This window comes from Tasmannia lanceolata, unplaced genomic scaffold, assembly GCF_043159265.1.
Source record: "Tasmannia lanceolata isolate RefF3 unplaced genomic scaffold, GAP_Taslan_0.1 ptg000005l, whole genome shotgun sequence".
NCBI classification, from domain to species: Eukaryota; Viridiplantae; Streptophyta; class Magnoliopsida; order Canellales; family Winteraceae; genus Tasmannia; species Tasmannia lanceolata.
In genome coordinates, this window is record NW_027518682.1 from 12,927,963 (window position 1) to 12,940,074 (window position 12,112).

Below are 12,112 nucleotides of genomic sequence, written 5' to 3' on the forward strand. Positions count from 1 at the left end.
ATTTGAAAGGGTATTTTGGGTTATTATGAGGCAAGGGCATTTTCACCATTTTCTGTGAGGTAGGGGTATTTTGGTCATTTCACCTCAGGTATGGTTGCCCCGTTACAGTGAGTGAGGCACCATTGTCGTTGAGCTCTTGCGAGGGCACTTCGCATTATCATTCCTTTTGTCCAAAATCAACCAAACAGTAGAATTTAAAATTCCAAAAAATTGAAGAATTTGTGCCAAACACTGGAAAAAAATTTCCAAGAAAAAGACATATTTGAGGAAATGATTTGTTGCACATCCAAACATGTCCGGAAATATTTTCACATATCTTTCTTGATTTTCTTATCCCAAGTTCCGCGCGCATTTCCCCACGTGTTATAATGTAATTGATTTATATCGACGACACAATCTTTTAGATTTAGGAGTTAGCTTTTCCTTTACATGTATCTTATCTGCCATTCTTAATTAATTTTAAAGTTTACCTATAAATAAAAGGGTAGGGATCCTGCTCCATGTCAAAGAAGTAAAACCTCTATTTCCGAACTTGTCAAGAAATTCTCACCTCTCAAACATTGTCCCCAATTAGCCTTTGTTCAACAAATCTTGTCCTAAGCACACCAAGCTGAAATCAAAGTCCATTTCGTTTTGTCCTCTAATTCTAGGATTTTTAGCTTTCTATAGCTATGTGTTGGTTTGTTTTGTCCTATGCACACCAAGCTCAACGATACGCTAAGGAAGGGCCAAGGTTGACGATGTCGACGATGAGTTGAGATAAGTAATCATCTCTCGCTAAGGAAGGGCCAAGGTCGATGGTGTCTATGATGAGCTGAGATAGGTAATCATATCTCTCTCTCTCTCTCCCCCCGTTTAGTTTCTTCTCTCTTTCCAACCTCTTCCATATTTTTTGCCTCATTTTTGAGATGTCGATATGCATAAGTATCTTATGATTTAGAATTCTACAATTAATTACTTGTTTGATCTAGCATGCATATGTATCTTATGATTTAGAATTTTACAATTACTTGTTAGATTTAACTCTAGAACCTTGGAGGAAGTCCTCTTGATTGCTCATAAATATGGAAACTTAAAAGAAGATTTTTTTTTAGGGAAATGATAAATGCCCTCTTTTTCATTACCTGGGACACCCACCTATAGTTTATCTATGACTGCAAAGGGGCTGATGTACTTCACATTTGAAGGAGTGAAGTGACATGATTGCCACTTACAATGCAGCCGGGTGTCCCAAGTGATGAAAAGGGGTGCATTTATCATTTCTCTATTTTATTTATATATATATATATATATATATATATATATATATATATATATATATATATATGGGGAAAGTGATGGTGAGCGGCCCCTCATATAAGCTTATATGAGGTGATCGCTAAAAACATGGTGGGCCCACATTTTTGGGGTGATTCGAACCGGTCATTTGATAGGCCCTGACATAGATACCATAGATAGGGTGTGTACCAAAAATCAACTCCATTGAATCATCCTAACCCCTCCAAAAGTGGAGGGCAAAAAATGGGCAGATTTGTGGACAAACAGTGTCTGTCCATTTTGACCTCCACAAGTGGATGGGTTAGGATGATCCTATGGAGCTGATTTTTTGTACACATCCCATCTATGTAAGGGCCTTTCAAATGAATGCTTTGGATCATCCTAACAAAGTGGGCCCACATGTGAGTGTGCACTCGAGCGTACCATAAGCTTGGTACACTCAAGCGTATAATCCTTTTCCTATATATATATATATATATATATATATATATATATATATATATATATATATATATATATGTGTGTGTGTGTGTGTGTGTGTGTGTGTGTGTGTGTGTGTGTGTGTGTGTGTGTGTAAAGTGTTTCTGCGCATGTGCGCAGGGAGCTCCATGCGCACAAGTGGCTTAAAAAGCCACCGATTGGTTCGTATGGCAGGTCCACCTCTGGTAGCTCCCTGCACAAGTGGCTTAAAAAGCTACCAATTGGTTCGTATGGCGGGTCCACCTTTGGTGGCTTTTTAAGTTCGTAGAGGTGGACCCGCCATACGAACTAATCGGTGGCTTTTTAAGCCACTTGTGCGGATGAAGCTCCCTGCGCACGTGCGCAGAAAACGGAATCTAAAAGTTTGCATATGGTACTTACCTATGCAAACTCCCCAAAAAATACAGTACAACCAACGCCATAGGATGATCCAAACCGTTTATTTGGATCACCACAGCAGTAATTAGGTTGTGCCCCAAAAATCATTTCCGTATGATGATCCTGATCAGTTCTATCTATTTTTTATGACTACTCTTTTTGAGATTTTATATGATGTGTGGCTGTGTAAATCTGTATTTTTAGAACAGTAAAGCACCGTCCACACCATAGGACGATCCAAACCGTCCATTTGATGGGCCACATAGTAATTAGGTTGTGCCCCAAAAATTATTTCCATAGGATGATCCCAACCCCTTGATCAATAGAAGTTTCCATAATGTGCAGTTCCTCTGTAGATTTCTATAGATCAGAGGGTTAGGATCTTTACACGTATTTTTCTTAAAGTGGAGGACTAAGACTTTGTCCTAATTTAGACCTTCAATACGTAGGATACAGGACACATGTGGTCCCTCGAAAAGCGTGGCGGTGTGAAAAAGACACCTCTCCGTCACGTGATTTAAAAGACTCCGATCCTCTCATTGGGTGCCTTTTCATATTTTGACACGTGGATTCCGGCACGTGACACGGTAAGTGAGCCCAATCCGTGTAATGTCTCTCTTTAAGCGAGAAGGCCGTAATTTTTATCTGACGAGCCTGCCCCTGAATCCCTGTTTCAAATGGGCGTAATGCGTAAAACTTGTTTTACACTTATTTTATGGGAGTTGATTTTTTCGCCCCCTCTGTAAGATAATGCGCCCCATTTTAACTTGAGTTGTGGGCAGACTTTAACGCTTTTTGACGTCAAATCACATTACAACGGGGCGCGTTATCTTACAGGGGGGCGAAAAAACTTCATCGCCCTTACACAGAAAGAAACGTGAAGTTACGAATCTGATATTTTCGTCATTTCGTAAACTTTAGTGCCCTTCGAGTCCCAGGCCCTACATTTCGTCCACTTACGGTACATTGAAAAGGAAAAGACCAGGGTACCCTCAACAATTCTACCAAAATTTTCTAGGAATCAACGATGATAGAAACAAGAAAAGCGAAAAGACCAGAGTACCCTTACATCTATACCCAAACTTTTCGTAGGAATCAACGATTTCCTTCAACTGGTCCAACAGTACCCTTGATATTATTACGGCAAAGTTTGGGGCATTTATGTAGCAGGGGCTACCTCGTCCGACAAGTGTCGAACGTGTCGCCCCTTCCCTCTGCTTTCCTGTGGACTCGAAGTTTTTTTAATCCTTTGCTAGCAGACAAGAAAAAAAGTGGTTTCTTCTTCTTCTTCTCCCTCTCTTTTCTTTTCTGCAGTCGAAACCCTAAGCTCGAGAAGCTTCTCTTGATGGCTTTTAAAGAGGATAGTTTAGCAGAGGATTCTAGTAATGTTTGTGTTTTTGAGGTTCTCAGATTGAGACTGAAATTAGGATTACTTTTGAGGATCTCGTCGATCTTTTTCGGAGATTTCTTGAGTTTATGGGAGGGGAAGCTTTGGAGAATGTATTGATCATCTGATTCAGGTATGCTTGGAGATCTTCTGCTTTTGTTTGTTTTAGTTGATTGCTTTGACTGATTTCCCTTTTTCTTTTAATTATCTGCTAACTCTGTGGATTTTTGTGGAAAATGTTCTTTTTTGTTTGGCATTTTTTTTGCTATTTTCCGATGTTTATCGTCAAACAGATCTCTTCAGTTTTTAATTTTTATTTCTGTACTTTTGACTATAAAGTGGTTTCAGTCTTTTTGTTGCGGTTTGAATAGGCAGATTTTAGAATCCAGGTTTTTGTTTGAAAACAGTGTAAAAGAGGGTTCATGATCAAGCTGTTGGATGCTGTCCTGACAGCATTTCTTGGATTTTAAGTGAGAAATTTAGGTTTTAAAAATCTCTCCTGCATCTTAGGATTTCTAAAACCTAGAAATTCAGGATCTGCTACTCTCTTGCTAACAAAAAGAAGGGCGAGAAGTAAAAAACGAGTAAAAAACAACGGCTGGTCCGCTTCTTCTCTTGTCTCTTAGCTGCAATTTTGAAGAAGCGTATCCAAACAGCCCCTTTGTTTTCGAACTTTTCCCTAGATTTCCTAGTAAAATCTTATATGTTTCTGGTCTTGTTTTCCATCTAATTCAGCTGAGAATGATTAATTCCACTATTTAAATATCTTAAAGGTAAAAATACAGTTACACTTCCTCAACTGTTTGACATTTTCAACTCTAACCCTTTACTTTTAAAAGTCACAAACTACACTTCTAGGTTTCAATTTGTATAAGGTAGACCCCGTCTTTTGAAACACTGTCAATGCTAATGAAGACCCATACCACCCTCTCCAAACCCCATACCCAAATCCAAACACTACAAAAAACAGAGTAGACCTACATTGTTTGGGAGATCCAAAGCGTTCATTTGATGGGCCTTGACATAGATTAAGTGTGCCTAAAAAATCAGCCCCATAGGATCATCCTAACCCTTCGGATCCGTGGACGAACCGCCTACTAAGGGGTCTACCTTTGTCGGGTTTGTATTTGAAAATGTCATAAAGTTGAGTGACTGTATCTGTATTTCTCCCTATCTTAAATTTCTAGAATGCACAAAAAACAAAAATAAATAAATCTATACACAGAACTACAGAAGTGAGAAGTCTCTTGCTGAAATTTTCATAACGGTTATGAATCTCGCGTTTGGATGGCTTTTTGTGTAGTAAAAACAAGCCGTTTTGTCTTATCGCGGCGGTGGATTCGAGAAAGTATGATAGTTCTTTAACTAAAAAGGAGATGCACTTGTGCTTTTCAGTCACCAAACATCACCAAATTTAGAATGTTGATGTGATAGATGGAACTTTTTAAGATCTTGAACGGAAATATTACTCAGTGGGCAGACATTATTGAATGATCCAAACCGTTCATATTTTTGGGCCACACTTAAAGTACGCCATTCTTGACCTCCCAGGGGCCACAATCATCTTTATAGAGTGATCTTAACCCTCAAATTCATAGAGATGATCCTAGCCCTTCGATCGATAGAGGATTTATACCGTCTCGTCCTTTTTGCTCCTCTATATATCAGTGTTAGGATCATCAAATGTAAATGATTTTCATTTGGTACCATTGCCTATTTAAGTTGGGGCCCAACAAATGATAACTCATTGTTATGGTGGCGGTTCCTAATTTCATTGGTGGAATTACTAAATCCCAAATAAAATATATTTTGGGAAATGTTATCAGCACTACTGTATTTTGATGATCACACTCCTCACTTTATTAAAAGTACGGTATGGCCTTCACCATAAGATGATAAGATGGGCCACAACCTAAATCGGTTGTCCCCAAAAATTATTTCCATAGGTTGATCCTAACCCTCAGATCTATAGAGGATTAGGATCAACCCTCTAACATTCAGTCCCTTTACAGATCAGAAGGTTAGGTTGGGGCACTGGATCATCCTATGGTGCTGGCCGTACCGTACTTTTAATGGAGTGAGAGTGCGATCATCAAAATGCAGTAGTGCTGATAACATTTCCCTATATTTTTCCTTCATTCATTTGTATAGAAGTTGATCTCAATGTTATGGTTGGCTACAAAGGCCTTGGGAATTGATATTTACATCCCTCTTTTGGTAGAGGCATTGGTGATCGCCTCTTTCATTGGCTCAGTTAGAAGGAGCTGTAAAAGCAAGGTTTAATGGGCTGATTTAGTGGCCAACACGGATAAATCTTTACTCTTGGCTTACTAGTTTTCACGATATGCATTTTGCAATAGTGGGAAAAAGGCCCCTTGTAGGCCTTGACCGAGTCTAATTTTGTTGGTAAGCACTCATTCATCTTTGACTGAAAATTTAATTTCTTCCGTGTGGCTGTTTGGATTTAGTGCAAAACCCTAATTTATGGTTTCGTCGGGGGTTGAAAAATAGTATGTTTTCAGGGAAATTTTAAAGGGCCGTTTGGACACGCAGATTTTAGACTCTTAAATTTCCTCAAAATCCTAGATGGTAGACAAGAGAAGAAGGAGACCGTTCGTTTCACTTCTCTTTAGAATCTTGAATTTTAAAGAAGGAATCTAGGTTTTCAAAATCTCTCCCCAATCCTGAGATTTATAAAACCTGGAAACATGGGATGATCTCCTACTCTCTTGCTAACAGAAAGAAGGGTGAGAAATCATAAAACGACGATGGCTGGTCTCCTTCTTCTCTCGTCTCTCTACGATTTTAAGGAAATCCAGGATTCTAAAATCCGCACATCCAAATGACCCCCAACTGGCCCTGATTTTAATTTTTTTTTTTGGCAAAAAAATCTATTATTATTTCAATAATTCCTTAAAAAAGATCCTTAAAATAAATAGCCATTATGTTTTGATGTTATATGCATTTGCCATGGGACATTAATTTCATTTATATAAATATAAGGACTTATGAGGAATTCTATTTTTACCAATGCTCATCCAAATGTCTTGCCTGTAAATCATCATTCTCGCTGTGTTTTTATGCGGCACGCCGAAATGTCTGTTTCTTCTGCTAGAGAAATTAAACTAATTTCCCATCCCTTTTCTTCCTCTCCAGAAACAAAACTGAGCTCCGAATAACACAACAACAACAACAACTACTGCAACAAAAACAGCATCAACAAGACTACGAGAGAGAGAGAGAGAGAGAGAGAGAGAGAGAGAGAGAGAGAGAGAGAGAGAGAAAACCCCAAAAAATCAATCTCAAAACCCCCTCTGCAGGACAACTATGGGTACTCAGTCAGAAGGCAAATCTCAGGACTTCTCTCTGATGAGACATTCTTCTATCTACTCCCTCACCTTAGACGAAGTCCAACACACCCTCTGCGAGCGTGGAAAAAACTTCGGATCAATGAACATGGATGAATTTCTGTCCAACATATGGACTGCCGAAGAGAGCCAGGCACTGGCTGTAGCCATTGATTCTGGTCAATCGAAAAAGCAAGTTGTAGAATCAGAGGGACAAACCGTAACGAACCAATCCAGTACATTGAACAAACAAGTCCCATCCCCTCTCTGTAGGAAAACCGTAGAGGAGGTCTGGTCGGAAATCCACAGAGACCAACAAATCAATCCATATCCCAATAACATGGCCAACGAAGGAAGTTCCGAAAATGCCCCTCGCCAGCCCACTTTAGGGGAAATGACTCTAGAGGATTTTCTCATAAAGGCAGGGGTAGTTCGTGGTGTTGTTCCTTCTTCCTCTTCTCAGCAACAACAAGATTACCAGCTTTTTCAGCAGACTAATACTGTGGAACAAGATTTCGTGATACCAGGTGAAAGGGCAGGATTTGGGCAGGGCATGGATTTAGGATTCTCAGACCCTCATCAGAATACCGCCAATGGTGTCCACGGTGGTATTCCGGGATACCCAGGTTTCAATCAGAATGGGTTAGTAGGGGAGGGGTCTACCTTTGGTGGTAATGATATAAGGAATGGTGGTTTTCCGGTGAGTCCGATGTCGTCTGACGGGATGGGTCCGAGTCAGGTGGATAACTCGGCGAGTCAATACAGGTTAGAAATGGGAGGGATGATGAGAGTGGATGGGAGGAATAAGATTATAATGGATGGGCCTGTTGAGAAGGTGGTGGAAAAAAGGCAGCGTAGGATGATCAAGAACCGAGAGTCTGCGGCCAGATCTCGTGCCAGGAAACAGGTACGTATTTACTTTCTCTGTCCTTATCTTATTGATATTGGCACTCCCTTCCGTACTTCTGAACTTTTTTTGAATGACTAATTTCGGGAGATGATTTTTTAGCCCCCAGTAGGATTATGCGCACCCCTAGATCCAAAAATATTTTTCATTATTATTTTTTAGGAAAATTACATTTACACCCCCTCTAGTTAGCAAAACCCTAAAAAATGCAGTAAAAGCAAGAACTTGGATGATCCGAGTCCCTTGATTGGATGATCCTAGCCCTTGATACATTGGGCCTGATTTACCACCAGTAGAAGCTAAAGTGTTAATTTTTGTACACCTTATTCTTACTGATAGAGTGTTTGTTGGGCAAGTGGGGTACGTAAGACCATGCTTGTCGCCTCATCATGGCCTACAAGATGAATACATGATCTACGGTCTTGATTGTACATACATACCCCCGTCTGAGACCATCCTATGGTAATGTGCTTAGTTTGTAACATCTCTTAGCCTAGAAATTTTAACCAAGCCCTTGAATTTTACATAATTCTGAAAAATGCCCTTATCTATAAAGAAATGATTCAGATGAATACAGAAATGGCAGATTGAAGGGCATTATGATTACTTATTAATCATTCAATAACAATAACTAAATTCCCTAAATAAAGTGAGATGATTTTTTCGCCCCCTCAAAAACAAAAAATCTTCTGAAAAAGTACATCCCTTTTGGATCTAGAGGGTTAGGATCAACACTCTAACATTCAAATCTGTTGAAAAGTAAGCCTATGTGGCTGCATTCTCATGCAACAGCCGGCCTGTGAAATACCTTCTGCGATTGTCCGTAGCAAATCCTTTATTTTATACTTTTCCGTTTTAGTTAATTTTTTTTTTTTCCATGGAAACGCATACAGGCCTATACAGTTGAGTTGGAGGCTGAACTGAATCAGCTCAAAGAGGAGAACGCACGTATCAGGAAGGAAATGGTAATATAAAAAAATCAAGTAGAAGTTTTATTTCTTTTCTTGTAAGGTTTCCTTTTAGTTATTGTAGCTTACTGCTTATGTTGCTTTCTTTGATGTTTAAAATTTCTAACAGGAAGAGGAAGAGAAAAAAAGAAAGTGGAAGGTAATATGGTTTGAAACCTACATGAATTTATGCAATTTTCCACCTTGGCCATTTGTCTTATTCGATTTACTTAATACTTTTTTGCTTATTGGAGTGTCATGAGTAATTTTTAGGATACCCATTCTAGCTCACATTTCCTAGTTCATGTGACACATTTGAGGGATTGGATGAGTGATGTCAATGGTTTTTACACAAAAATAATTTGGCTCTGATTTGAAGCTTTTTTCTACAACTACCCTATTTTGATAATGGCATCACTCAATTAGTTTTAAGTATAAACGATGCTTAATGGGTTCTTATATTTGCATTGTGATTGATGTATCCAGTTTATAGAAGAGTTCAGGCAGAAGACAGTGGTGGCTGCGAGGGAGGGCAAGAAGTTGAGGAGATCAAGGAGCTGTCCGAGATGATGCAGATGGAGCTTTTGGTATAATCAATGAAGATAAAGCAAATGTTTTAAACTTCAACAGACTATTTTATGAGAGTTGCTTTAAATTATTCTTTTTTTCATGTTGAAAGTAGATAGATCAATAAATAAACAAGTAGATCATTAGTAAAAGAATAGTGCTATCAATTTTTTTATTGAAGTCCTTTTTATTACTTTGCTTTCAATGTATATGAGAGACTCAACAATTTCAAATAGTTATACAAAAGCACATAAGTAAAAAAAAAATCAACAAAATGACTTCTCTTTCTCTCAATAAAATGAGTTTCCTTCTTTTGCAATTCATCATCTACGTTTACGCTTGGATTATGAACTAATCTCAAACTCCATCTTTGCTTTCGTTGTAGTCTTTGGCTGCCAGGAATCGTTGTAGTCTTTTGGCTACAACGAAAACCAAAAAGTCTTTAGACATAAAATTTTCATAGTAGAGATTGAAAGACTAGGCAAGGTGAAACTTAGCTTTGATAAGTCGAGCATCGGTGGTTCTGGCCCATCCAAGATTGGAGACCTCTTCCGGGATGAGATTGGATCGACTTTGTAGGCAGGAATAAGGACTGAAATGATTTGAGGAGAAAGCTAGGACAGTTTTACAAGGTATTAGGCAGAGAGGATTTAAGCCCGCTAATTGTGGAAAGGGCTCCCTTATTGTTACTAGTTGGCTGGCGGAGAAAAGTTCACACCCTTGGAGAGGGGAAAAGTTCACACTCGTGAAAATTCAGACTTATTAAAGAGATCCACAATCGAATTGAAGGCTTCTATGTTCTTACATAAGTGAGTTGAGAATTCATTCGATGTGTCTCGCCGTCATTATCAGTGCTTAAACACTCGATCTTGCAATCAAAATCACTCTCCATATGTTCTTGGAACTTTATGAACTTTCCAAGAACTTCTTATTAATCTTTTAGAAAATAAACCCACACGTTACAAGAGAAATCATCGATAAATATCAACATATCATTCATACCACCGAAATGAATGAAGAAATAGGATTTTAGCATTAAGAAATAAGTCATGGATAAATCCAAGCGACCCTTTCGTAAATCCTAGCGATCTCCAATGATGGATGATACTCTTACTTTACCAAAGACGTCAGAGTGTACTAGCTCGAATGGCTTATTTGCTTTAAACGTTGAGTCAGACTCGAGTGGCTTCTTTGCTTTAAATGTTGAGTCGGTGTAGGAAAGTTGATGCACATTTCCATATCGACACCCAGCACACATTATGTTATGCCAAGAATTCTTTATACACACACATCGTGAGTTGGCATCAAGTAGACCAATTCTACTCCTTCCCTCCATAAGAATGTACCCGTAACTTCTTGCATATCTTCACATCATCTGCACTAATTTCCTTCTCTCGTCAACTGAGATACAAAAATTATGTTCCTCTTCATGTCTGGAACATAGTAGACGCCCTTGAGTAAATCGTGCTCTCCACTCGATCGTGAAACATCATATTTGTTGGTATTCAACAATTTTGCATTATTCACTAAATCTACCCCAAAACCAAGTTGGGGAAGGGGATAGGGAAGGATAACAACAACCGTACCTCCCTTGTTTTTTTCGGTAGGTTAACTGGGATCGAACCTGCAACCTCAAGGTTTAGAAACCAAGCCTCAACACTGAGCTAAAAGCCCAACCCCCGTGCCTTCCTTGTTCTTCTCTCTTCCGCTTCTTCTTGGTTCAAATCCAGAAAGGAATCAGTATCATTCTTCATGAAAATGTTGGGGGTTCCACGCAAAAGCAAAAGATATATATCCCACATTAGATAAGTTAAGAGATGTGGATGGGCTTATAATGGCTTGGGCACCCTCCCCTTAACGGCTAGCTTTTGTTGTTAATTTGATACCTTCTCTTTCTTGAGCTCGGTGTTCTCCTACATTGCATACACCTACATAATAAAACAAATATGTCTGTATAGCGATGGCCAATCAAAAGAGGCAGTGGAGGAGTGCCGGCATCGAAACAGTAGAGCGGCATCCTAAGTTAATTATAAGACAACATATCATTTAAAAAACAAGGGAAGTGATATATTCGCCCATTCTTTTTACTTGGGAGTGTATTTATCGCTACTCTTTGACATCAGTGAGGGCTGTCCCGAGTAATAGAAGGGGGCGAATATATCATTTCCCAAAAACAGAATTCCAAGGAAAAAAATCCGAATTTTCCCCTACATCCAAAAATTGGCCCTTAGGAGTTCTGTACATCTGTTTACACAGGATCACCCATTTTTTATTGGGGGGGCCTCAGGTTACATGACATTGATTAGAACTATTATACACCCTTATATAGCGGTAAATACAAGCTGAGTTTGTACAATGATTAAAACATGGTAGTGCCAGTATCAGTAACCAAAAGCAATGATTTATGTTCTCTACTTCTCTCGAAGACTTCAGATCTACGCATGTAAAGCACTCAATATGTTTATAATCCTTCTTCTGGTTCTTAGCTCAAAAACCTATATATGGATTGATCCCACAACGTAATCTCGTTCCCTTGTCTCTCAAGCAAACCCAAAAGTAGATCCAGAAAAAGAAAAGAAAATAAGTTTTAAAATGACAGAAATAACCCTTTGAATTACGATTATATCCTTTCATTTTTTTCCCATCTAGAAAAATAGAAGCATAACCCTTCACTTGGCTCCGTTCACTTGTTTTCCCGGGAAAAGAAAAGAAAAGGTTTCCCGGGAATCTGACGTGGCATTAGGAAAAGAAATCCAAGGAAACTGTGTAGGAAAAGGTTACCTGCGCCTGTTCACGTGCCCAGGAACTATGCAGGAAAAGG

At 39.0% G+C, this 12,112-nt stretch overlaps 1 protein-coding gene across 1 annotated transcript; it reads left to right on the forward strand.

Moving 5' to 3' along the window:
- The first annotated feature begins 3,410 nt into the window (after positions 1–3,410).
- Positions 3,411–9,484, forward strand: LOC143876667 (protein ABSCISIC ACID-INSENSITIVE 5-like). Its single transcript, XM_077378354.1, has 5 exons — positions 3,411–3,656; positions 6,680–7,777; positions 8,671–8,742; positions 8,855–8,884; positions 9,211–9,484. The coding sequence occupies exons 2-5, from the start codon at positions 6,851–6,853 to the stop codon at positions 9,292–9,294; spliced, it is 1,113 nt and encodes a 370-aa protein (XP_077234469.1). The 5' UTR covers positions 3,411–3,656; positions 6,680–6,850; the 3' UTR covers positions 9,295–9,484.
- The last annotated feature ends 2,628 nt before the right edge of the window (positions 9,485–12,112 follow it).

What these genes read in the sequence shown, in the direction of transcription:
- LOC143876667 (XM_077378354.1), top strand. Translation starts at nt 6,851, where the DNA reads ATGGGTACTCAGTCAGAAGGCAAATCTCAGGACTTCTCTCTGATGAGA. An exon ending in GATCTCGTGCCAGGAAACAG is followed by an intron (nt 7,778 to 8,670) that starts GTACGTATTTAC and finishes AAACGCATACAG; the next exon opens with GCCTATACAGTTGAGTTGGA. An exon ending in CACGTATCAGGAAGGAAATG is followed by an intron (nt 8,743 to 8,854) that starts GTAATATAAAAA and finishes AATTTCTAACAG; the next exon opens with GAAGAGGAAGAGAAAAAAAG.